Genomic DNA, 24,950 nt, shown 5'->3' on the forward strand with positions numbered 1-24,950 from the left:
AGCCCTCCTACCCTCCAGCAGATCGACACTCTCCTCTAACTTGGTGTCATCTGCAAATTTGCTAATGGTGGACTCAATCCCCTCATCCAGATCATCAATAAAGATATTAAACAGAACTGGGCCCAACACTGATCCCTGAGGGACACCACTAGTGACCGGCCGCCAACTGGACGCAGCACCGTTCGCCACCACTCTCTGGGCCCGGCCCTCCAGCCAGTTCTTAACCCAGCAGAGAGCACCCCTGTCCAAGCTGTGAGCTGTCAGCTTATCCAGGAGTATACTGTGAGAAACTGTGTCAAAGGCTTTGCTGAAGTCCAGATAGACTATATCCACATTGACACTTCCCTGCTTTTTTTGCCTCTTGCCCAGATCTGTCAGAACTGTCTGGAGATCAGGTTCTCTTCCACTCACATAGGACAGGGGACACAGGCATTCATTTGGGCTGTGTCTCTGTTACCCACTGCAGTTGCTGAGGTAGCAGAAGATGATTAGCATTCCCAGGCTTCTTAACAGAGTGAAATATTCCAGAGGAAATCACATGAATACTTCTTGCATTTAAGATGGTTCAATGCCCTTGGAGAGCAATCACAGCACATCTCTGACACACTCTGTGTCTTAGCTTGCTTGAGGGGGTAACTTGTGCTCTTGTGGTCTGTGAGTTGAAGAATTAGTCCTACCTGCTTTTTTGAGGACAGCACTGAGCTTATTGCAGTCTGAATCCTTTTGTGCAGAAGAAGTTGTAGGCGGGAATAAGTTTGTCGATATTTTTGAAATGCTACTCGCAAAGGCACCAACTTCCATATGCAGAGTAAAAAACATTGCTCTTTCTTACAGTGCAGATGAAACAGATTACGTACAGTTTATTTATAAAGTTTTATACACCTGAAATGTCAGAAACATTTACAACTTTCACGCTGTCTTCAGAGCTTTGAAAAGATTGAGTCATACAATTACACTGCTGTCTCCTTTGAGTCCGATGTCTGTGGTGGCTTGAAGTTCAGTATCTCTTTATGTGTAATACCTGGAAAACAATAGAATAGACAATAGTGTTGCTGGTCCAATCAGAAAAGGAGCTGCACAGACATGAATGAGCAAGGTACAACCCCCAGGCATGACTGGGCTCTGATCTAGTTCAGGAAGAGAGAGACCTCTTCAGGCAAAAAGAGAGAAAGAGTTCAAAAAGTAAGGGAATCAAGGATCATTTTTTCACCATTTCAGATTTGAAGAAGCAGCCTCATACTGAAATGGTATAGTGCTTTCAAAGGGATGCGAGCATTGACTTTAGAGTAGTGGGCAATATCATCAGGAAGAGCTACTGAGCACATCAGCTTTAAAAGTCAGGTCCTCACTTAAAAGGTAAAATACAAACATCAGGCATTAGATGAAAACAAGATTCAGACTTAAATCTTTGCTGACATAGATACATTTTCTCTCCCTCAGAGAACCTAACTTTAAGGCCAGCAACCATCGCAGTCCAATAGAGCCAACAGTCAATCTGTTTGCCTGTCCTATCCACTGGAAGGCATGTTACAAAAATAGGTTCTTTTCTGTGTTGCAGGAGATGGGAGGACAGATGCATGAAGAAGGAGGAGAAGGAGGAGAGCCTATGTTATGAGGCAGAGAAGAAACCTTTGGGGATCATCCCAGGAGGACTTGGTACTTAACAGAACTTGATAAGTAGTGTTTCTCTACCTTAATGCTGTCTATTTACTCTGTTCAATCAAAAGCAGAGGAGGTAATTTGTAAAGGGGAGCATTCCTATTGCTGGATGGCTTTTCAATCTGGTTATTTTTGAAAACATCACAAAACTAAACTCACGCTTCCACTCATCTAGCGGAAGATCCATGTTATCAAATGTGTCGTCGTATTTCTCAGCTTCAATTTCTTCTTCAGGATCATGAATTGGTTCAAAATAAGGATGCATCAAAGCCTCAGCGGCTGTGATTCGCTTCTCTGCATCCAGCACCAGCATTTTCTCCAAAAGGTTTACAGCTGTTGCACAGAAAACAAACAGTGTATTCAAATCACGCAACTGATTCCACTTGTACACAGTAACATTGCCTTGGAGGTATTTCAAATAAATACATGGACTTATAAAGCAGAGGTGTCCATTCTATAGCCAGTGGGGCCCCATCTGCATGACAAATAGTTCTTTGAGCAAGTGGGATGTGTACAAAGCCTGATGCAATGCAGAGGCGCTCCCTTGCTTCTGCATGCAATACATATAATCTCTCAGCTCCAGGACCACTGAGCTTGGGGCTTTCCCAGGTGTCTTTCATCACTGCCACCATGTTGTGGTTCTAAGATACATCACCACCTGACAACAGCAGAATGAACAGGTGAACGGCTAATGAGAACTGCCCCATACGTGACCAAATCCAAGCCCAAGCACACTTTGAAGTTCACTAAGACAAGTCAGTTGTCCATGCACAGAATTTCAGAGCTGACCTTATCTGCTATGTGGTTTTGATCTCAGCCAAAATAATCCATTAAAATCTTGTGTGTTCCCCTCCAGGGGATTTTGGATTAGGTCCATTGTTAGACTGTCAAAACGGGCTAGTGTAAACAGGTATGATGAATGATTTATTTTGTTTTTCTATCCTGTCAGGATTTTCCCAATTTGGGTGGAACAGCTAAAAGGAAGTAGAGGCAGCAGTGTGGGACAGAATGCTTCAACTGCTGCTTGCCATGTTGTGTATTTTCTCCAACCTTCTCTTCCAGATCAGAAGCAGCCAGATGACCACAGAAGTGATAAGAAGAGACATCCTAAAAACTAAATGGAAATGTGTAGCTTGCTGTAGCTGAGAATGTCAGTGAGCTAACCATGTACTCAGGGTAAGAGCTGTTTATTAATCAAGTTTATTTCTACAGTATCTGAAACTAAAATTTTTACTTCTTAAATTGCAAAGATTCAATTATCCTAATTCATATTGTAATAAAACTGGCTTTGTGAGTGTTAAGGTCACTGGGAAATTGATAAGATTTGGGTAGAGTCATCTCAGAGCTCTGGCTGCCTCGGGTCATATCACAGTTATGCACACTTGGTATGCTCTTCTGGTTGTTTATATATATCAAATCCAAGCCAGTGCTTCTCAGGAATGCACAGATGTTTCTTGGAATGTATTAATTCCACTACTAAAATCTCAGCTTTCTATTTCCTTGTATTTCAACTGTAGATCCTATTGAGCTTTCAGAATTGTATTTCAGAAACAATACAGGGAAAATACAATACAGAGAAAATTTTTTAATCTACCAGGGCTCTTGGAAAGCTGCTCAAGTAAAACCAATAAGCATGTGCTGGATCAAAACCTAAACCCCAAGATACTTCTTTTTTTGGTGCTTCTAAGAAACTGATTCCGGGCAAGGTTTAAACTTCACAAAGTTCAGCCACTGCAATCAAAACTATGGATAATGGAAAGCAAGAGATAGAATAGCACGAGAACCATCCCATCACCTATCACAGGACTGATACTGCTGCTGCCTCCAATGGAAACGCAAGACAAAATTGTACACATCCAAACAAACTGTCTTACCCAAAGGATTCGCATACTTCAAGATGGATGCAAAATCTTTCTTCTGGACTTTTGGGAGGCTTTTGATATAGTTTTTTGCCTCAAAAGAAACATGAATATTAAATTAGACCATTGCCGCCTTTGTAATGTGACAACATCAACAATATGCTTAATAGGTAACTCAATAATGCTTTGATAGCACACTGTACGCATGCATTTTTTCTGTGTCATAAACCCTAATGATATTCACCTACTTGCTGAACAGAATTAAAAAAAAATATCAAGCCTTAAAACCATTAAAAATTATAATGTAAAGCTTTAATTATTAGTGCTCCATATTTAATATATTAATAGAATAAATATGTATGAATAATTTTAAAGAATGTCATAGTGACTTTACAGGAATCTCTAGAAGTGAACCTTCTAAATTGTACAGTTAGTCTAAGAATAGTTATAGATTCTTTGCAGTAAGGGCTTGAAGATCCTAGAAGGACATCCACATAAGAACAAGAAAGACAGTCAGAGACATTTGCAAAAACTGGGTTTTCTGAATATCTTTATGCTTTCAGTACCTTTCCAATAAAAGCAGTAAGTTATCAGCTCAACTGTTTATATGGTACACACTGGAATCTTGAAGTATTTAAATATACAGATTTTTCAACTGTTTTGATAATTTTTTGTTGTGTTACCCCCATCTCCAGTAGCTATTGTGGGTGTGTAAAGCATTTCAAGGCAGAGAGGTACCTTCAGGGGTATTTCAGTAGTCAGTATATATTATCTCCACCAGTTTAAGAACTGAACATGGCTTAAGTAAAATTAAGACAAGTAAAACCAATGGACGAAGCAGAATACTCACATCTTGACTGTGCAATTTTTGAACAAAATCTTGAGTTGGTGTACCTGTTATTTTCATTATTTCTGTGAGTTGGTCCAGATCTGAATACCAGCAATAAGGAACAAATTCTTTCACCCTGCAAAATTAATGCTTTTCTTTGCTGTTGGAGTAAAAAAAAATCTCAACAGAAGATTTATAAAATATGAAAGTCCTCCATTTTACTTGCAAAAGGCAAAGACACTGAAAGCATCTGAAATAAATACTATAATACTATAATTTGGGAACACATAATTGAATAATCTTCAAAATTTTGTAATGTTATCAAGTCTCTTCTATAATTTTGAACAGAAATCAGTCCAAAAGTAATAGAGGATGTGAACAATCAACACATGTATTGCACACACTGCTCTGGTCTATCCAATACTTAGGTGACATAGAGGCAGGAAAAGTCACGGGGAACATAAGCTGGTGTGATAACCAACATAAAAATCAGAGGAAATCAGTCTGCATTAGTTCTTCTCCACACTGAGAAACATCAAGAGGAAAAAAAATTATTCCTTATTTCCCACATACTTAGCTTGATGCTGAGATGTTGGAGACATTGTGGTGAGGCATCAGAACACTCCCTAACCTTCTGTGTCCTAACCCACCACAGATTCGTCAGCAACAGTTTTAGCTGTTTCAAAGAAGAAACACTATATTTACAGGATGGTAATGCTGCAGAGAAGAGCTATATGATTTGCTTGCTGCTCTGGTAAGAGCAGCAGATGAGAAGATAGAAGCTAGATCAGAGCTCAGAACACATGAGGATTCCACCAGCCTCTGCAGAAAAAGGCAATGGTGGATAATGCTAATGAAATTAAATAAATAAATAAAATCTGTACCAAGTTGGCAGGATAACCTATTCAGAATTCTAAAACAAAAATCCTCTAAGGTGTTTTCTTATTCACCTACCCACAGCTGAACCCACGGCAGCATTTCCCTGACAATAGGTAATACTGAATCATATACTCAAAGGCCAGCAATGACTATTATACTGGGATAATTTCCTTTGTAATATAAAACACAGAACTTCAGCCAGTAGTTCTGAAATCTCCAGAACCCAGTATGACTAAAATACTAGCTCTTCCACTCTCATGTTTACGGTGCACCATGAAAATTCTGCCTCATTTGTTTTCTTATTTATATACCAGAATGCGCAAGGTTTGCATCAGTAGAGAAATGCTGTGTTAGCCAACAGCTGTTCTTTGACAGGCATTTTAGTATTTTCTTGTTAAGAACTAATGCATACTTAAAACCTGTACAGCCTAAAAAAATCAGATGTATTCTACCTTTCTATAGTCCCTGACATTTTTTTGGTGAACACAATCTTTCTCTTGAATGTTTTTCTTTACAAAATGAGAATAATATGATCCATTCAGTGAAGTCCCAATATTACATGTAAGTACTTAAATACAAATATAACTAAAATTAAGCAATTTTGATTCTGTAAACAATTTGCAAGTATTTGCAGGTAAGTGATTTATTGACTGCAATTCCACAAGGGAGAAAGCAGCGCAAAATGATTAGGCTGAGCTGTCAAACAAAAAAAAAAGGTCAAAAATTATTGCTGTCTTCTATTAACGCTGTCCCCTATTAAGTATTACAACTACTACTGTCAATGAAGTATCACTTGAAGATGAAATATGGCTTAATCTTAACGATTTTCTTCATTTCTCAGCAATGAAATGATAGGATTAAATGTTTTCTGTAAATCTACATTTTACTAGGTGTTACTTACATAACACTTTTTGATGAAAGCCTCAAAAAGCATGAAATGGACTAGCTTGTGCACATAAGCCATATACTACAGCAGAATCTCCTATGAATGTTCTAGAATCTGTTACTAAAAAAATAAATATGGCCTTTCTACTACTGTGGAACCTTTTACCTGATGTGATTCAAAGATCCCCTCTATTGAAAAAACCCAGTAATACAAATTTTAATTGACAGAAGTGCAAAAGTGGTACAGATATGAAATAATCATTTAACAAGAAAGGTGCAAGCCATTTTACTATTAATTTCAATTCATGCTCATCAATTTTTTAACAGACTTACTGTGTCACACAAGAACCTCTCATAATTTTCTTACATTAGTATCATAAATTCAATGAAGGATACGATCATTTCCTTTGAACAGAGGCCTCCCTGTTATCATCTCAGCCATTATACAGCCCACAGACCAGATGTCAACTGAAAAAAAGGCCAGGAGGTACATTAAATTGCAGAATGTTTGTTCGTTTAAATGTGCATAAAGTTTAATTTAAAACATATTTTAAAGAAGTATAAAAATTTCCTTTACAGCCTGTCATAAAATAAATGTGTGCCTTGCCAAATATGATGAAGAGCAAAGGTAGAACTACCAGACTTTCTAACGAGCAAACTGGAGATAATCTCATAATATGCAGAGTGAGTCTCTCAGTAACAGGCAGATGCATGTGGGCAGTAAATTTTCAATGCTTTCAAAAACTTCCACAGCTATCCCAGTGTTATTTGAATTCCCTCCGTCTGCCACTTTCCTCTGAGTGACAGTCGGCACATCTTTGCAGGAACACAAGAACAGTGACCAAATTGTTACATCTGTATACATTTAAATAGTTTTTTTCAATTACTTTGGCACTTTCTGTTACTCACAGAAGATACATATATATAAAACCACAAACTCACAACCACCACATGATTACCTGAAATTTATCTACAAGGAAATTTTGCATAATTATATTGTCATTTTCACCTCTATTTTCCCACTCATTTCAGACAAGTGGTTGTTTATATATTGCCTGAATCAGTGAATGCTTTAGCTCTCTTAAGACACTTCTGAAGAGATGCTGACCTGTTTGAGTATAATGCATCCAGTTAAGTATGACCTCTGGAGCTCTGTACCACCTTGTAACCACATAACCAGTCATCTCACTGTCTGTATGCCTTGCCAATCCAAAATCCAGAATCTGTAGTTAAAGCACAAAGAATATCCTGATCAGACGCTAGTTATCTAGTTCAGCCAGACTTTACAACTGTAGAAAATAAATAAAAAAAACAAACTGGAGCAATCTGCAGAGATTGGTTTATTTTTTGTATCTTTGTCTCATTGAAGTGTCTTGTCCTTTTTTTAAAAATCAAGACAGAGGTAGAAAGGAGCTTTGCACATTTTTTTTTTTTAAGTTACATACTCCTATGGCAACACCAAAAGCTGCAAAGCCAGCAAAAAAAATAATAAATTAATCACTTATTAATTAAAAAGGTAATGGACACATTCAATGCAAAAAATTCCCTGACCACAGAATCACCATCGCACAGCTAAAAGAACAGCACCTGTCTAAGATGGTATCCATTGCTCTTATATCCCAGTTGGCACAATTATTCAAGGGTGTATTCCAATAGTATTCTGAAGTAAGGAGGTATTGTTATTTCTATTCTATGAGTAAATCATACAAAGGGAAGACTTCCTCTAGGTCACACTGAAAATCTACAAGAAGAGTAGGGAATTATCATCATTTAGTCCCATCGAGTTTTCCCAATCTCCATTGTCAACTACAGAAAAACTTTTGTAAGAAATGCAAGATCAATGCAATTTTTTATAGGGTTATGCACAATTCAGCTTATTTCTAAGATTCTCAGATATTTATCTCTAGATACAGCAATGTGTACAGCAGCAAGATTAAAAGTGAATGTTATGGCCTTTTGTCAACTGCTACCAAGTTTGCCTTAAGAAAGCCCACCTGCATGGACCATTAAGAGATGGTGCCAAAAGATGGAGCCAATAGCAAGAAAATTCCGCTCCTGGAAAGACAATCAGTTTGTATTTATCAGAAAATTCATGCTTCTAACAAGAAACATGAGGCTTGAGCAAGTAAAGTCTGTTCAAGATAAATCACCATCACCCACAGAGAACTGAATATGCGGCTTTGCATGAACAGCCATTAGTTGCCATGTGTATCAGGTGTCACGTACATTGACAGGGCAGAAGTTTTTACTAGGAGCACCTAGGTATTACTATACCAAAAGTGATGTTTTTGTAATGCTCTCTACAATTAAATATTCTAAAATATTTCAGGATAGTTTCATCATTCCCTGACAAACATTTTAAAATATTTCAGCATGATTTCATCATTCCCAGGCACTAACAGAAAGGAAAATTATATTTTCATTCATAGAGTAAAAGTACAAAATGTTATGGGTTATCTTTATTGCCATACTTGAAATACCATTTCTGTATTTTCCCCATAATTGCTGATTACCAATCAATTAAAAAACAGGAATAGGATGCAAATTTTTACCTTACCAATAAAATATATTTGATTATGGCTGATTCATTAGATGCTGAAGGTTTACTGAACTCAAAATATTTGCACTGTCAAAATACACTTTTATATATGACTTTCCAATTTATTCAATATATTCAGCACATATTGTTTATCCAGTAACATGGCAGGGAGGGTGGAAAAAAAATTAGAAGTTTTACATAACAGATCAAAATCCAGATGTGGTACCATCTATTCTGTCACAGTTTTTTAGGCATTTTCTCTACCAAGGCTTATGACATGGGGAGTTGCAAACAGCTAAAATATAATTTGGTTTTGTAGTTTTATAAAAGTAGAAAACACAGCAAGAATTTTTGTGTGCTCTGTTTTAACTTCATGTTTTATTTTCATTTACATATTCATTAAGCTCAGGAACAAGCATATCTTATTTGTACTTAATATTAACATGGTATCACTTCAACAACTATCTTCACATACCAATTTTCAGAACAAGATTGAAAATCCTTTTTATAATCAGTGAATGATGAAAGAAAGAGCAAATCCCTCTCAGCTCCTCAAGGATAGCTCCCCTTTGACTCAGCAAACTTAATTTTCCTAGGTTTCTTCAGTAACCATAACAAAAATAACTTGTAACTTTGAGACTACAGAAAGGGCAGTTATTTCTCCTCATGCACCCTTTACTGTCACTTTTCCCATATCTATGTAGAACATCAGACAAAGGAGCCAGAAAGCTCATTGTGAAAAATAAAACCGAGACCCTATTAATTAGTTACCAATTCAAGAAACTGTCCCAACTTGGCTACAACCTCATTGCCACTGGAGCCTATGCAAGGGAAGCTGCTGAGTGCACAGATGGAGGGGAAAAGGCTGGGCTCTCACTGTCACTGTGGTCCCATGCCTGCACAAACTAACTTTGAGAGTGTGCTCTCAGGGCAGGGTAACATCTGACCCGTTGCACCGAAATGGATGTAGACAGGGGGAGTCAGCCCAACTCCTTCAGTGTTAGGGAGATCCCAGTAAAATCCTCACCCTGATATTTTTTATGCACAGTTTTCAACGAGTTATAGTTTGTTTTCTGTTTGTCAGCTGAAGTTGCCTTTTGACAACCAGTATTTCCTAGCTGCAAATTTGCACTTTTCTTCTGCATATGATATCAGAGCTTATGGTATGACCAGGGACATGGTAATTATGGCCTGAGAGTCAAGAAATGAAAACTAAAGCTTAATGCTACATTTCCTCCTTTTTGTTTCACAAAATTGTGTTCTGATACAGGATTGTTTCCCTCAGTTTATCTAAAAGATTAAAAATGCCCAGGGTAACAAAAAAAAAAATTGTGTTAAATAAGTAGATATTGATCAGGAGATCATATCACAAAAGAATGTCCTAGACCTGGCCTGCATCTCAAAATGTAATTGCACAGTTGGGGGAAGACAAAAGTACAATTGTTTTTTCTAGATTCTCTTTTTCCCCCATCACCCCGGGGTCCACTCACTATTTGGCCAACTACAACCCAGAAGAAGACAATGGCTTTTTATGTTAGATAAGAAAACTCTGAAATCACAGAACCCTGAACATCCAGGTCAGTCTCAGAGCAAAAAGTTGTATTACAATAGCTACATGCAAGCATACAGTTTGTATGTCGTATGCTAAAAACCACTTTTGCAGTGTTGTATCACCTTTTATTTTATTTAATTAAGGGTGTGCTTCACAGTCTTTGATCTTCTGTATCTTTCACCAGGTAGAGTTAGATTTTTCTATTTATTCAAAGCTGAAATTCTCACATAACTGAACCACTCCCATAAAGTCTTGTGTCTCTTTTAGGGAAGAAGATCTAAATGTAATTACACATCTAGACACAAAAGCACCCATTCTAATTCACGGTTGTTTTGTGAGGATGTATAGGCCAATCCTGATTCAATTCAAGCACTGGATAGAAGATACGGCTTGATTTTGTAATTAAATGAAAAACCCTGACTGGCCTTTGAGATTGCTGGAGCTGAGAGAAGATAGGTGACAAAAGCAATTCTGAAAATTAATAAAAAATTAAAATACAAGAATAGAATTAACTGGGGACTGGAAGCAGTCTGGGGCTACTACGGTTGCACTCACCAGAATAAACTATATTCCTAAACTACACAGTGTTGAGTACTACAGAATCCTACTTCACAATAAATATTTGGCTTTTTTTATAACAAAGTCATTCTACACAGTCAAATAGATGCATTTTTGCTAGATCAGGGTACATTGCATAATTATTTCTTAAGTACAAATATTATCTACTCTAACAGGCTTTGGAAGATTTCCAGTACATGCCAGAAACTGCAACCAAAACTGGTCAGGTTTAGTATTTTAGCTCAATGATTCAGAATGAGGCTTGGTGTGACAAATATTGCAAAGGTGAAGAATTACTACTGCAGATGGACTCTACTGACAACATTTCCAAGGAAGTGACAACACCTACACTTCAGAACAGATAACTTCCTGCAACAGGTGCTACAGCCCTGGTCTCCAAGGGTGCATGCCTGCTAAGCCCAGTTTCCATACTGGAAAGGGGTGTGTGCACTGTCCTTCTAACCCATCTTTGGAGAAAAGCCCTGATGGGTAGGACAAAGGGAGGCATGCTGCATACCAATACTTGTCCTACTCCAGAGAAGCAACAACCGAGTAAGACAAAAAATGCCATCAAAGGCACCTCTTTGCAGTGTAGCAGCAGAAACAGCTAAGAAGTGAACTACAAGAGACTGAATTCAGAATTGTCTCCCTTTAATGAATTTTTTTCTTACTACTTCAGTTAAGAGCAAAAATGAAGCAGAAATTATATATTCCTGCTACAAAATACACTGAAGCCTACATGCAATTGATACTGCTGATAGTTGTAACAATGCAGAAGAAAACACTTTCAAAGAAATAAGATATTCTTGTTCACAGTGAGCAGTATGTGATTCCTTTCATGCTTCCCTGAAGTGATTAGCTGCAACATATCATAAACACTGTTCTCCATTACAGCTCTTATCTGACTGCAACCATCAATGATTTTTTCCTGAAAAGTACTTTTAGTTGAGTCACTGCATAAAAAATATACCAGTATGCATTGCAACATACACATCATACAGGAAAAGGGTTACTATTACTGACATGCACCTTCCCTTGGTGTGGGCAAACAGCTGTGGCATGGTCTGCTGTCAACACCAAACCCACAGGAGCAGTTTCAGTTCTTACGCTGCCTGTCACCCCCCTGGAGAGACTCAAGTCAGCAACCACTCTAATGATGTCATGAATGTAATAACCTGTGGCACTGATTTCCTTATCAGAAATCCTCTACATCCTGGAGATGACCCCGATCTCTCCCCTGCTAGCACTGGGTACAAGCTTCCTGGAACATCCTGTCTGGACTAGATGTTTTCAGCTGAGACATCCTGGGCAAAGCCTCTAACTTCAGGCACAGCCACTTCTTGTGCTTGATTCCAGAATGATCTAAGAAATTGATCATCACCTCTGCTGTTATTATGAATTGCACATTTGTGTCAGTCAAGGACATACAAATGGGGGATAAATAGATTCTCACTATTTAGGGTTTTATTTCTTAAACAAGTATTTAATTATTATGGTGATAATATATTGCAAGTCAGACAGATGGGAAAAATACTTGTGCAGAGAAGTGTTTCGTAATTTTTTTTCCGAGTTACTTACCATTGCCCATCTAATCCTTTTCCATTTCTTTTTCCCGTGTTCCCCTGTTTCTCCATGACTCCTCAAAGCCTATGCACTAAAAGCCTGGCCCATTACTGAGACCAGCTAGCATGTCTACAACTGATGTCTTCTGTCTTCTAACACATCTGACTGCTTTTTCAAATAAACATACCTTACCTTCAATTCACAGTCTTCATTTACTGCCAAGTTTCCAGGCTTTAGATCCTGTAACCAGATTTCAAATGGATGTTATTTTTTTTTATTTTACAGCAAGCACAATAAATCACTCTTTCCTGCTTTCTTTCTGTCTTTCTTTCTTTCTGGTTTTATAGCTTTCATGTAACTATTTTGCACAGCAACAGGTAAAACAATGTCATAACAAATCACACAAACAAGGACGCAAATTTGCATATATTTGACTTTTTTCTAGTATATTTCCTCCCCCAGAAAAATCAACTATTTTTTTCTGCTATAAGTCAGGAAAATACTTGCCAGTGAAGGAGGTCACTCATCTTTCTTTCTGTGAGTGGGGTTTGACCATAAATTTGCTGCATTTAATACTAATACCACAAAGTTAACAATTCACATATATATTTCTGGATTGTACATATTGCATATCAATATATACTTTATAAAGTTTGCATACCCTGATAGACTTAGAAGGATTACTGAAGGAATCAAACAAGATTTTATGTGAAATCCTATGCTCTCTTCTGTGGGAAAATCAGTTCCTAACAAAGTCCATTGAACTGCAACATTAAAAAAGTATTCCCTTAAGTCTCTTTAGCTACCGTAGGGACTTCTAACAATCTTCAAAAGTTGTTCAGTTTAGCAAAAGGGAAGTGTACTGGCAATGACTAAGATGATATTGCAACAGCAGTGACTCAGACATACGGACTTAAAAAGAAATTTTCCTTCAGCTTTTTCAAACCTTTGTTTGATACACTTTAGCACAAGATGTTTAAAAGTATCTTGTCTCTAAACCTTTTACCAGGCATCCGCCTGTTTTATACAAAGATGTTTTAAGATCAGAGGGACCTGGGAGTGAAACAATTTGGTGCAAAGAACCTAATGAAACCAGTAAGTTCAAGGGCCATCAAGAGGGAGAATAGAAAAAGACTAAGCAATGGTAAATTTGGACCATGATCACAGCAGTTGCAAAAATAAAAATATAATTATATTACATTATTTTGTCAGTTTGCATAGTTTCCATGTCCAGCTTAAAGGTGCTTTACAATGTACACTTCCTATGGTGCTCCTGATATTTTATTACAAATGGACAATTTCTACTATTCTGATGCAGTTTTGGGGGAAGACATGCTGCTTGGTACCACATGAGCATCATTCAGAACTCCTTCACAGTACAAAATGATTTTAAGCAGACTTTAGACACAGAAAGAATTCAGAAATAATCAAATTTCTAATTTATTGCAATAAAAATTTGAGGTTCTCAAGGCTTTAAAAGTTTGGACAATTTTTTCAGTTTCTATGGTTCCTCCCCCCTCAGCTTTGAACACTAACATGATGTTTAAAGAAAATCTAAATATTGTTTTTAGAAGTTTAATCTTCATTAAAACAAACAAACAGACAGAAAAAGCTCTTATCCATCTCAATTTAGACACTTGTGGGGACTTACAACTCAACTTCACAAAGTAACTTAAGAAATCCAAATTGAAGCTGTATTCAGTGCAACTTGAGTGCTCAACTTACACTGATGTAGCCATGCCATCTTTTGTTCTTATTGAAGAAGAAACCAAAAGCTTATACACAAACAAACATCACTCACATTATCAAAATATAAACATCTGTAGTGTCGTTTCTACTTACCCTGTGAATTATGCCTGATGAGTGAATATACTGTAAAAAGAGAAAGTATTAGTTATTCATGAAGTCCCAACTTTAAGAAGTTGCCTAGGGTAGAGGAGAAAGTACTTTTTCACAGTGCTAAAGTAAATTGAAATTATAAAATATTTACTTATGGCACAGATCTTTTTAGCTATGGTTTTAATGTTCAATAATTAAACTAGCATTCTGCCCTTTCCCTCCCCCAATAACAAGAAACTACTAAATCAGTTTGAGTGCTGCAATAGATCATATAGCTTTTTCTAAGTCCTCCCATACATAAAATGCCATTTTCATTTAATTTTTGGCATATATATATATATGTATCAGAAATGTTCTCTTGCAATAGATGTCTCTGCTGTGCCATTGTAGTTTAGATTCATATGCTTCAGCAGCACTGACTTTTAAGAAATCATTAAGACTGGGATTAAGGCCAGTCAAGGTCTTATCTGAGAATTCTCACTACATGCTTCAATATTTGAAGCACAAGTCCTATGAGGAGAGGCTGAGGGAGCTGGGGTTGTTTAGTCTGGAGAAGAGAAGGCTCAGAGGCGACCTCATCACTCTCTTCAACTACCTGAAGGGAGGTTATAGCCAGGCGGGGGTTGGTCTCTTCTCCCAGGCAACCAACAGTAGGACAAGGGGACATGGGCTCAAGCTCTGCCAGGGGAGGTTTAGGTTAGATGTTAGGAAGAAATTCTTTACAGAGAGGGTTATCAGGCATTGGAATGGCCTACCCAGAGAGGTGGTGGATTCACCATCCCTGGAGGTTTTTAAAAAGAGATTGGACGTGGCCCTTAGTGCCATGATATAGTAATTGGAGTTGGATCAGGGGTTGGACTTGATGATCTTGGAGGTCTTTTCCAACCCAACCTATTCTATGATTCTATGATTCTATGATTCTATGATTTTTCACTCAAAGCTTGGCAAACCCTTTCTAAAACAGCTAATTTACAGATACCTGTAAAAGAGTAAACAAATTACTGACTCATTCTCATTCTCTTTTTTCTCTGCATACCAGCAACACTGTTTTCAGTTTAACACAATTCCTAGCACAGACAGGAATACAAGAATGTTCCTCAAGCACTGGACCACTCCTATTTCTTAAAAATATTTCCAGGTAGGTGTATATTTCTGTCTGGATTACTTGGTTCAAGAAGAATCCAAAATTTAATGGAACAGATACAGTAAAGACTGTTCTCCAATGTTTGCTGTGCAATAAGAAATGACAAAACAGAGGCTAGTAGCTGAATAATATCTTATCTCCTACGGGTAATTTTGAGGTAAGTACACTTCTGCTCTCAAAAAAAATTGTGGGAAGAGACAAAATATTTAGGTAAACCACTTCCTATAGAAGATGTAACACAGTTACAGAGATCAGAGATACAGATTTTCTAAGATTATCTCAGCATCCCTGCTGGTTGTCATGTAACTGCAATGAGCACTGCCTTTATTTTTATTAAATCTAGGGAATAGCAGGGAACATCAAGAACTTCCTGCTCCTCTCCTCTGTGCTGGGTGGACCTTGGCTGGTAACCAGGTGCCCACCAAGCTGCTCTTTCATTTCCCACTCTCAGCAGAACATGGGGAAGAAAATACAGTGGAAAAGCTCATGGGTTGAGACAATGACAGGGAAACCACCCACCAGTTACCACCATGGGCAAAACAGACTCGGCTTGGGAAAAATTAATTTAACGTATTGCCTATTAATAACAGAATAGAATAGTTTGAAACAACACCAAAACTAAAATACCTTCCCCCCACCCCTCCCTTCCTCCCAGACTCAAGTTCACTCCTGATATCTCTCCCTCTTCCCCCCAAGCAGCACAGAGGGACAGGGAATGGAGACTCTGGTCAGTCCATCATGTGTTGTCTCTGATGTTCTTTCCTTCTCAGCCTTCCCCTGCTCAAGCGTGGAGTTCCTCGCACAGGAGACAGTCCTTCACGAACTGCTCCACCATGGGTCCCCCATGGGCCACAGGTCTTGCCACAAAACCTGCCAGGAGCCTGCTCCAACACAGGCTTTCTGTGGGCTACAGCTTCATTTAGGGCACATCCCTGTGTCCCAGCAGGATCCTCCATAGGCTGCTGTGTGGATATCCGTTCTGTCATGGTCTTCCATGGGTTCCAGGGGAACAACCTGTGCCACCACAGTCTTCGCCATTGGCTGGGGAATCTCTGCTTCTGGAGATGCACCTGGAACATCTTCTCCTCCTCTTTCCTCACTGACCTTGGTGCCTGCAGGGCCGTTTCTCATTTTCTCGCTCCCCTCCCACAGCTGCTGCACAGCATTTTTTTACCCCTCCTTAAATCCATTACCACAGAGGTGCCATGAACATCCCCTATGGGCTCAGCTTTAGGCATCAGCAGGACTGTCTTGGAGCCCTCTGGAACTGACTCTGTTCAACATGGAGGCAGCTCCTGCTGTCTTCTCACAGAAGCCACGCCTGCAGCCTCCACTCCACTAACAAACAAACCCTATCACACAAACCCAATACATCCTCTTAAATTCCTGCTCTGTTTTCTTCCTATGTATGTCAACCATGCGCAGTTGCTCCACTTGCTTTCCATATTTACTGATCCAACAGACTTCAGTGTCAGCCTTTGGGGCTCACAAGCTCCACTCTGTTAACCTCTGTCAGATAATGTACGTCACTAGGACCAAACTATGTTTCTAAGCCATTTCACTGAAATTAAATTAATTATTCATCCTTTCCACTACACTCAACTTAAGTTAATTATTTACAGTTCATATATTTCTTGCCTGTAACGTTACTGCAAATGATGTTTTTCATCTTTGGTGAGTAGCATGCCTCTCCTGGGAATCTGCTTCCCAGACAGTTACCTGCAACCAAACAGACCACTCCACTTATATGGTCCTTGAGAGAACACTTACTAGGACATAGGTTTGTAACTAGGGAACTAATTACAAAACTGAAATCATAACTGCACATTCAAAGTCCAGATTGGAGGTGAATTCCCACTAGTTTAAATAAAACCAATTTTCTCAAACCTGGCTTCAGTTTCTGCATTTGTAAAATGGGAATTGGACCACTTAAATGCACAACTGTAGAATACAAAGGAAAATTACTTAGTGTATGTAAAAGGCTATGTGAGTAAAAATCTACTAAAATAAGAACACAAAATCCAAGGTAGGGTCAAAGAGAAATCAATGTTGCAGGACTCAACAACAAAGTATATTTATTAAGTTTTGTGATAGGAGTAAAAAAATTTACATAACCTTCTGGATCTTTTAAGTACTGAGAGACAACGGAATCATGGGCTTGCTGCTCCTGATGTTCCTGTCCAGGCATAGCACGTTGTCCTGCTATATTAATTATATTTTTTGATAGCACATCTGATGGATGTGCTAGACTTTCCTGTGTCAAAATCAGTTCTGTATTTCCACTACACAAGCACATCTCTATGCTGACCTCACTTATCTCTGTATAAGCACAGAGGAAAGCCCACCCTTATGTTGTTTGTTGCAGGCAGAGGACCATAAGACCAAAATTGTGTCAGCAGCAGCCAAGGAATGACATTCCATTTCAGACAGTGCTGTTCCACAGCCTCCTTACACCCTGTGTCTCTAGAGAGCAAAGGGAATTAAACAGCCATCACTGCAGAAGAGCCTGGCTGAAGCCTGCAGAACCAGGTCAAGGTTTCTCTTCTCTTGGATTGTGTCACCAGAAGAAAAAAAAAGTAATAAGGAAGTAGTAGCCTTTTCACAATCAACCGCTGTGTACACCCAAAAAGCAAACCCTGTAATTTAAGAACTATAGTACTAATTTAGACCCAGAATCATTTTCACATCACATTAATATACATTATAGATAAAAACAGGGAGCTTCAAGATATCTTCTTTTTGTGTTGTATGATGTGAACTTCAATAATCACAACCAGATTTTTGAAAGTCAAACAGAGGAAAATAAACAGTATTTAGCAAATCATGAGGAAGAAAAACAAAGTAGATGATAGCTAATATTTTTAGAATCATTCTTGTGAGAGTCAGTGAAATTCAAGATTATGTTGTTTTGCTATAGCTGTAAGCTCTGCAGTCCACAAAAGTATAAAAGAGATGAAGATAAACATTATTTCTGAGAAGGAGTAGGGGATTAACAGGTTTACAGTCAGGGTCATTATCTGGAAAAAAAAAAAGAAAAAAGAAAAGAAATCTAAGGTAAAAGATACCTTAGAGATTATATCTGGTTATACTTTTTGTTCGAGTATAAGAAAATGATACAATGAAATTATTATTCTTCCCAAGATACCATGCTGCAGCTAAGTCAAAACTTACTGGAAGAGCTACAAGATGAAGTGTTCCTACACAGTTCAAAACTAGACAAATCTGAATGGTCACTTACAGTCTTTTATGAATCCTTTCCTAATTTCAGAGTGTAAAATGTCAGCACATAAAAACAGGTTCTAGAAGGCAAGATCAAGCAAAGGTGGCAGGAGGCCTGCATGATGAATGCAGAATTGCTAGGGAAACTGAAAACATGAAAAAGAAGTGTACACAAGGTGGAAGCAGAATCAGGTCATCCAGCTAGAATGTGGAGACACTGTCCAAGTGTGCAGAGATGGAATTTGGAAAGGTGAAGTCCACTTGGTCCTGAAGCTGGTAAGGGACCTGAAGGTTAACATGAAGGGCTTCTACACGCAAATCAGGAGGAAAAAAAAAACAGTGAAAACACAGGCAATGACACAAGGGGCATGGAAAAAAACCCTAAGGTACTCAATATGTCTCCTTTCCATCCCTCTTTACTAGTAATATTTTCCAGTGATTTTGGGGACCTATGATCTGGCAAAGTCTGGAGCAAGGAAAACTCACCCTCAGTGGAGGAGGATCAGATTAGGGAACATCTAAACACACACAACTTTAACATTTAAATACCCCGATGGGATGCACTCATGAATTCTAAGACAAGTTGGACAATGTCATTGTGAGGCCACTTAATAATATGGTAATTAGGAGATGATCCTTATGATGGTAAGAAAGCAAATATTGCTCATGTCTTCAAAAGGGTAAGGAAGAAGAGGATCAGTCAGCCACACCTCATTGTCTGGGAATGTAATAAGCAAGTAATTCTGGAAACCATTTCCAATGGTTAGAATAAAACGCTGAGCAACAGTAGTCAGCATGGGTTTACAAAAGGGAAAATCACCCCTCATTATCCCATTAATCTTCTATGATAAGACGACTGGCTCGGTGGATGTTTTGATCAAAGGGTTGTGATCAGTGGCAGGAAGTCCAGCTGGAGGCCCATCACTAGCCCTGGCCCCCTTAGGGCCAGTACTAAAGTTAGTCCTGTTTAGCATCTTCATGACTGACGTAGATGATGGGACAGAGTGCTCCCTCACCAAAGGATGCAGAACTGAGAAGAATGTTCACACACCAGATGGTTGTGCTGCTGTTTAGCAAGACCTCCACAGGCTGAAGAAATGGGCTGACAGGAACCCACCAAAGTTCAACAAAATCCAGTACCCGGGAAGGAATAACCTCAGGAGCCAAACAAGGCTGGGGGTTGACCAGCTTGGTAGAAAAGGACCTAAAGGTACTAAGCTGAATGTGAGCAACATGCCCTTGCAGCAAAGACAACCAAAAGCCTCATGCACTAGGCAGGGGATTGCCAGCAACTTTAGGTAGGTGATCCTTCCCCTTTTTTCAGCTCTAGTGAGACACACCCAGAGTGCTGTGTTCAGCTTTGGTCTTTCCAGTTAAAGAGAGACACTGAACCAAATCCAATGAAGCTTCATGACGATGATTATGTGACTGAAGCATCTAATCTAAGAGGAGAAACTGAGACAGCCAGGATTGTTTAGCTAGAAAATCATATTTTCTATGCATTCTTTTCCTATATAAGGTTAGAAAAATTTTATCCTGCTATCAAATTATAAATATTTATAGCTTTCCATAATGGTTTGCTAGGAAAAAAGACTTTGAACATCAAAATAACAGTAGAAGTGGCAAACCTTTAAGCCTTTCAACATCTGATATACCAGGAACTGGATTCGGTCTTCAGTTAGTTTCTCATGCTTCATTATCTTACTCAAGTCTGTTCCCATAAATGGCATGACGAGGTAGCTTAAAACAGAACACAAAAAAAGAAAACAAAACCAAACAGATCAACTTGATTAATTTGTCATATAAATTGAAACATAATTGTATGTTATAGTTCAATGACAATATTAAATTACAGATTGTTCCATTTATCACAGTTCCTTTATCATCCCTCTGCCCTCCAAGTTTCTCCACGTTTATCTGATTGTCATGAAAAGGTATTGCCCAACCCTGTCACCAATTACAGAAAGTTGCTAGTTATCAGAAGAGTGCAGACTCTGAACTAGCTTAGAAAGAAACTAACAAGAGCCTTGTGATATTTCAAAGACAGCTACACAGAAAACAGACATTCATGCAACACCATGTCTCTCACAATCAAGATCATAGCCTTGAACTCGCAGTAACCAAGGTGCCTAGGTGGTTCATTCAAACAGACAAGGCCAGATGTAACAGAAAAAGTTGATCAAATTAGGAGGCAACAATAACTGTCATTAATTTTCATCTGGGATCATAAACTCGGATCTTCAATACTTCATAATGGTAAGGGACACCAGCAACTGAAAGCTCCAGAATGCCAAGCTGATATTTCATAGCTAATCTTCACTTAAGATCCAAACCTGTTCTTCATATTGCATGTAGTAAACTCATCCTTCAGAGTTTCTGAACACAGGCAGAGCCAATCACATTTGGCACCTGAGGATACAGTAATCAGTTTTCCTCTTCTGATGAGGACAAGCAGATGCATTTTCATGAAGAGAAGAATTAGATATGATTGTTGTTTCATAGCTACAGATTTTATTATTTAGATCTAAATGGGTTTCTTCTAGTTAAAATATGCAAATTATAATTCTGATTTCTACTATTAAACCTGCATGAAAAGTGCATTTATTCTACTAGAAATGCAGCTATAAAACAAAATAGAGATTGACTATAAAGACACTGATTTAGTCACTAGGAATTATAGGTAGCATTTCCAACATGTCCTAGGTACCAAGCATTTTTTTCCCACGACTTTGGGGATCAGGACTCAGGCTCCCAGTCCCAGCATTCACCGACAAGTTCACTAACCTTTGGATACAAAGGATGAGCAATTTAATTCTGTGACTATATAAGGGCAGCGCAAACATAGAGAAGGGAACATTTCGTATCTCTCTCCCAGAATAACGCACAAAATGTTTCCCATCAACAAAACAAGTGCCTTGGAAAATGGAGTTCAGCTTCTTTGTTCATGTTCCTATCTGTTCAGCCTGGAGGAGACTGAGGGGAGACCTCATTGCAGTCTACAACTTCCCTGTGAGGAGAAGAGGAGGAGCAGACTCTGATCTCTGTGGTGATCAGTGTCAGGACCCGAGGGAATGTCTCAGGGGAGATATAGATTAGATATTAGAAAAAGGTTCCAGAGGATGGTTGGGCACTGGAACAGGCTCCCCAGGGAAGTGGTCACAGCACCAAGCCTGGCAGAGTTCAAGAAGCATTTGGATGATACTCTGAGGCACATGGTGTGACTCCTGAGAATGGTCCTGTGCAGGGCTAAGGGTTGTGATTTGTGTGAATAGACAAAGTTTAAACCAATATATAATCATTAGGCACTGTAAAGAGCAGGAAGAGAAGAAGAAATAAGACTGCAGTTTTACATATGCACAATTTGGTATGTTTACAAAGTGATGACTTCAAATCTCTTACAGTCAAATAGAGAGAAGTCTAGGTGGGTTGAAAAATAACCAAAATGTAAGAGAGGAAAAATCCACTTCTTTTTGAGTTTGAAAGTTCAAACTGTAGTAATGATTTATAAGCAACATATTGGAATAGGACAACAATGGGATCAAACACTACAAACTCACTTTCAACATTTTATCTATTACTTAAAACTTTGCAATCTTATTTTTATTATTATTAAAAATATATTTACAATCCACGGTTGGAGTCCTTGAATAATCTGAGGAGGTTAGACATATGATTAGTAGTTCACTTCAATGAGAAATTGATGCCTAATCCATTTATGTTTCTGTAAGTTTCATTTAAAGCTCAAATTCTTACAAAATAAGGAGCAGCAACCCATTCTGGCACAATGTGTATGATACAAGCATGGACAATGCAAGGAATAGCAATGAAGGGGGTGAACAGCAGCTGGTAGAAAAGGACTTAAACTGATAAAGATTTATGCATTTCTGATTCAGTACACCATTTCAATAAACAGAACGTTTAAACCTGAAGGAATTTCAACACAAACATGAGCAGGGAAAGGACTGTTTCTTCACAACGTAAGCAAGACTTTGCCTTCAATCTTTGTTAATACAATCTTTGTTGACTGGTAGAGCAGAGGAGCAGGAGAGAAGAATGGCAGATTAAGGAGGAACATGCTCACCTCTAGACAGGAGGACTAGAAGTCAGCTCAGAAACCTCAAGTGTCAGACAAGATCAACCTTAGTGACTGGCTCTGTGAAACCACACACCTTGTTTCTGCTGCTTCTACACGCAGACCCACTTGAATTTGATCATTACAGAAGTCACAAACATCTCATGACTAGTCATCAAAAAGAGAGTATCCCTCAAATGCCCTATTTGACCTTTAGTCACAAAAGCTGCTTCTTCACTTTTGTTTTAAATGTACACACATTTACCTCTGGCTCACCTCCAACAGTTCGCCCGTGGGCCTGAAAGCAAATTTTGCCATAGGCTCATTTGTTGCAATTTCAGTAATGAAAATATCTTTTCTACTTGACTTGTACCTCCAAAATTTGGAAGATGATTTTAGGGCCTCTTTTAAAACACAGTGCTTCAATGCTAATCCATAAATGTGCATTCTATTACATATGTTACATAAAATGCTAGCACAATAGGCAATATGGACAACATTCCTTTTGGCTCAATGATCAATATGAACACATGCTCTATGTTTTCTGTACTTAATTTTCTACATTTTTCTGTCAGATAGCTTTCTTTGCTAAGATATAAATATGCAAGGTTGTTTTGGAAACACAGCTACATTAGATGAAATCCAGAACAGTTCTACAGGAAATCTACACTAAGCCTAACAGGACTTCTGAGTGTTGTTTCTCTAATGACTCTAATTTATAAGAATTGCAGCAGGATCCACAAGTAAAATGGCAGACTTCCTAAGCATCTTGTCTGAGATGCTGCTAAAAAGTCAGGGAGATGTAGTAGAAGCAATCTGTATCTCTTGCTGTTTGGACCACTGGACTGGGAAAACATTCAGGGAGCACAACCGAGCACAGTGCAGATAATCACTACAAAATTTAGCAGCATCAGCAGTTTTTAATTAATCCTTGAATTAGGACAGACCCCACTGAGATGTGTAATGTAGTAGGCATCACTTTCAGCCTACCTGTTTGGGTTAAGAATTATCCTATCATTTGAGCAACCTGGGTCTTAGGGTAAAAAAATCAATACTTGAAAGGTGGATTAGGAAATACACCAAACTGCCAATTACTAAGGGCTGAAACAAGTATACACCCTGTAAGACAGGAAACTGGTTCTAATAACACCCTGAAAACCCCAGCCTACCAATTTGGAAGTTGCATGTAAGAGTCATATTAAGATGAAATTCGGAAAAAAAAAATCCATGAAGCAACAATTTTGAAATTCTCTGTTTGAAAAAGTAACAACCCTTCCTCACACACAGGCAACAATGCCCTGCTTCAAAATACAAACAACTAAGAACTTACAAGTCATTAAATTTCTCCAGTGTTACATCTGGTGTGAACACATCCAATATTCCAATGACCTAAAATGACAGAAAAAAAATTAATAACTGATTTAACATAATAAATCCTGGATCATCTAATAAGTGAAAAAAATATAATCCAAAACTTTTCCACAGTGAAACATTAGCTACAGGTGTAAACATGGCAGAAAGAATACCTAAAGTAGTGCCTAGCAACACCAGGATTTGTTATGTGTTAAATTTTATAACTCTGCAGGTTTCTTGACCCTGTGACACAAAACCTAAAAAGTTCAGAGGCTAACAGTTTTATGTAAGGGGAGACAGCATTCTTAGCACTTTTACTACTGAAGTGTTGAAAACAAACCAGACGAATCAGTCCCTAACATGAAGCACCTATAAGTGCTCTTCACCTACCTGGGTCTGCTGCTTATCAATGAATAATACTTTAAACATCATCTAATTTCAGTAACAGGGTAATTTAGTACATAGACTACAATATATAATTGAGTATGAAGAAAAAACTAGAACTAAACTGCTTTTATAGGGGGTAAAAATTAGCAAGAACTTTGTATGATTTACTGTGGCTTCTACCTTAGGTTTTCCTTAAGAGCTTTTTTTGTCAAACAAAAGCATTCCATCACTCAACAGAGAAATAACAATCTAGTAAAACAGATTTTCCACCACAGCTTTTCCTATTACTATGGTTTTTCAGACAAACTATACAAACTGACTAAATGCATTACTCTGACTGCCAATGCTTCTTTCAAACCCATTAAATACTAGAAAATTAAATATACAGAACTCAATGCTCCAAAAGAAGTAGTTGGAATTGTCTAAAGCCAGACTTCAGTTTTACATGTTGCTTAATCCAGGCAGTACCTAAATAGCACAGACTTTTAGAGCTGCTTCTTTTCTACTTCTGCCCCTAATTCATGACCATTTCTGTCTGCTCAGAGGAAGCCTCCCAAGCCCCAGAGTGCTCATGGTGCAGGCTGCTGTGCCAGTGAGGTTGTGCAGGGGTTTG

At 38.3% G+C, this 24,950-nt stretch overlaps 1 protein-coding gene across 1 annotated transcript in view; it reads right to left on the reverse strand.

Annotated features, from left to right (window-relative positions):
* Positions 1-840: 840 nt before the first annotated feature.
* The window catches only part of MAPK12 (mitogen-activated protein kinase 12), a 34,403-nt gene continuing 10,293 nt past the window's right edge, over positions 841-24,950 (reverse strand). The window contains exons 3-12 of the mRNA XM_027742624.2: positions 23,928-23,986; positions 20,154-20,265; positions 14,166-14,195; positions 12,516-12,563; positions 7,220-7,334; positions 6,508-6,579; positions 4,369-4,448; positions 3,534-3,612; positions 1,819-1,992; positions 841-1,021 (exon numbers count right to left, since the gene is read on the reverse strand). Coding sequence (XP_027598425.1) covers positions 951-1,021; positions 1,819-1,992; positions 3,534-3,612; positions 4,369-4,448; positions 6,508-6,579; positions 7,220-7,334; positions 12,516-12,563; positions 14,166-14,195; positions 20,154-20,265; positions 23,928-23,986 — 840 coding nt within the window. The 3' untranslated portion in view covers positions 841-950. The remainder of the gene's footprint in view (positions 1,022-1,818; positions 1,993-3,533; positions 3,613-4,368; positions 4,449-6,507; positions 6,580-7,219; positions 7,335-12,515; positions 12,564-14,165; positions 14,196-20,153; positions 20,266-23,927; positions 23,987-24,950) is intronic.

The sequence above is a fragment of the Pipra filicauda genome, unplaced genomic scaffold, assembly GCF_003945595.2.
Source record: "Pipra filicauda isolate LSUMZ 115617 unplaced genomic scaffold, ASM394559v2 scaffold113_size4260070_pilon, whole genome shotgun sequence".
Classification (NCBI taxonomy): Eukaryota; Metazoa; Chordata; class Aves; order Passeriformes; family Pipridae; genus Pipra; species Pipra filicauda.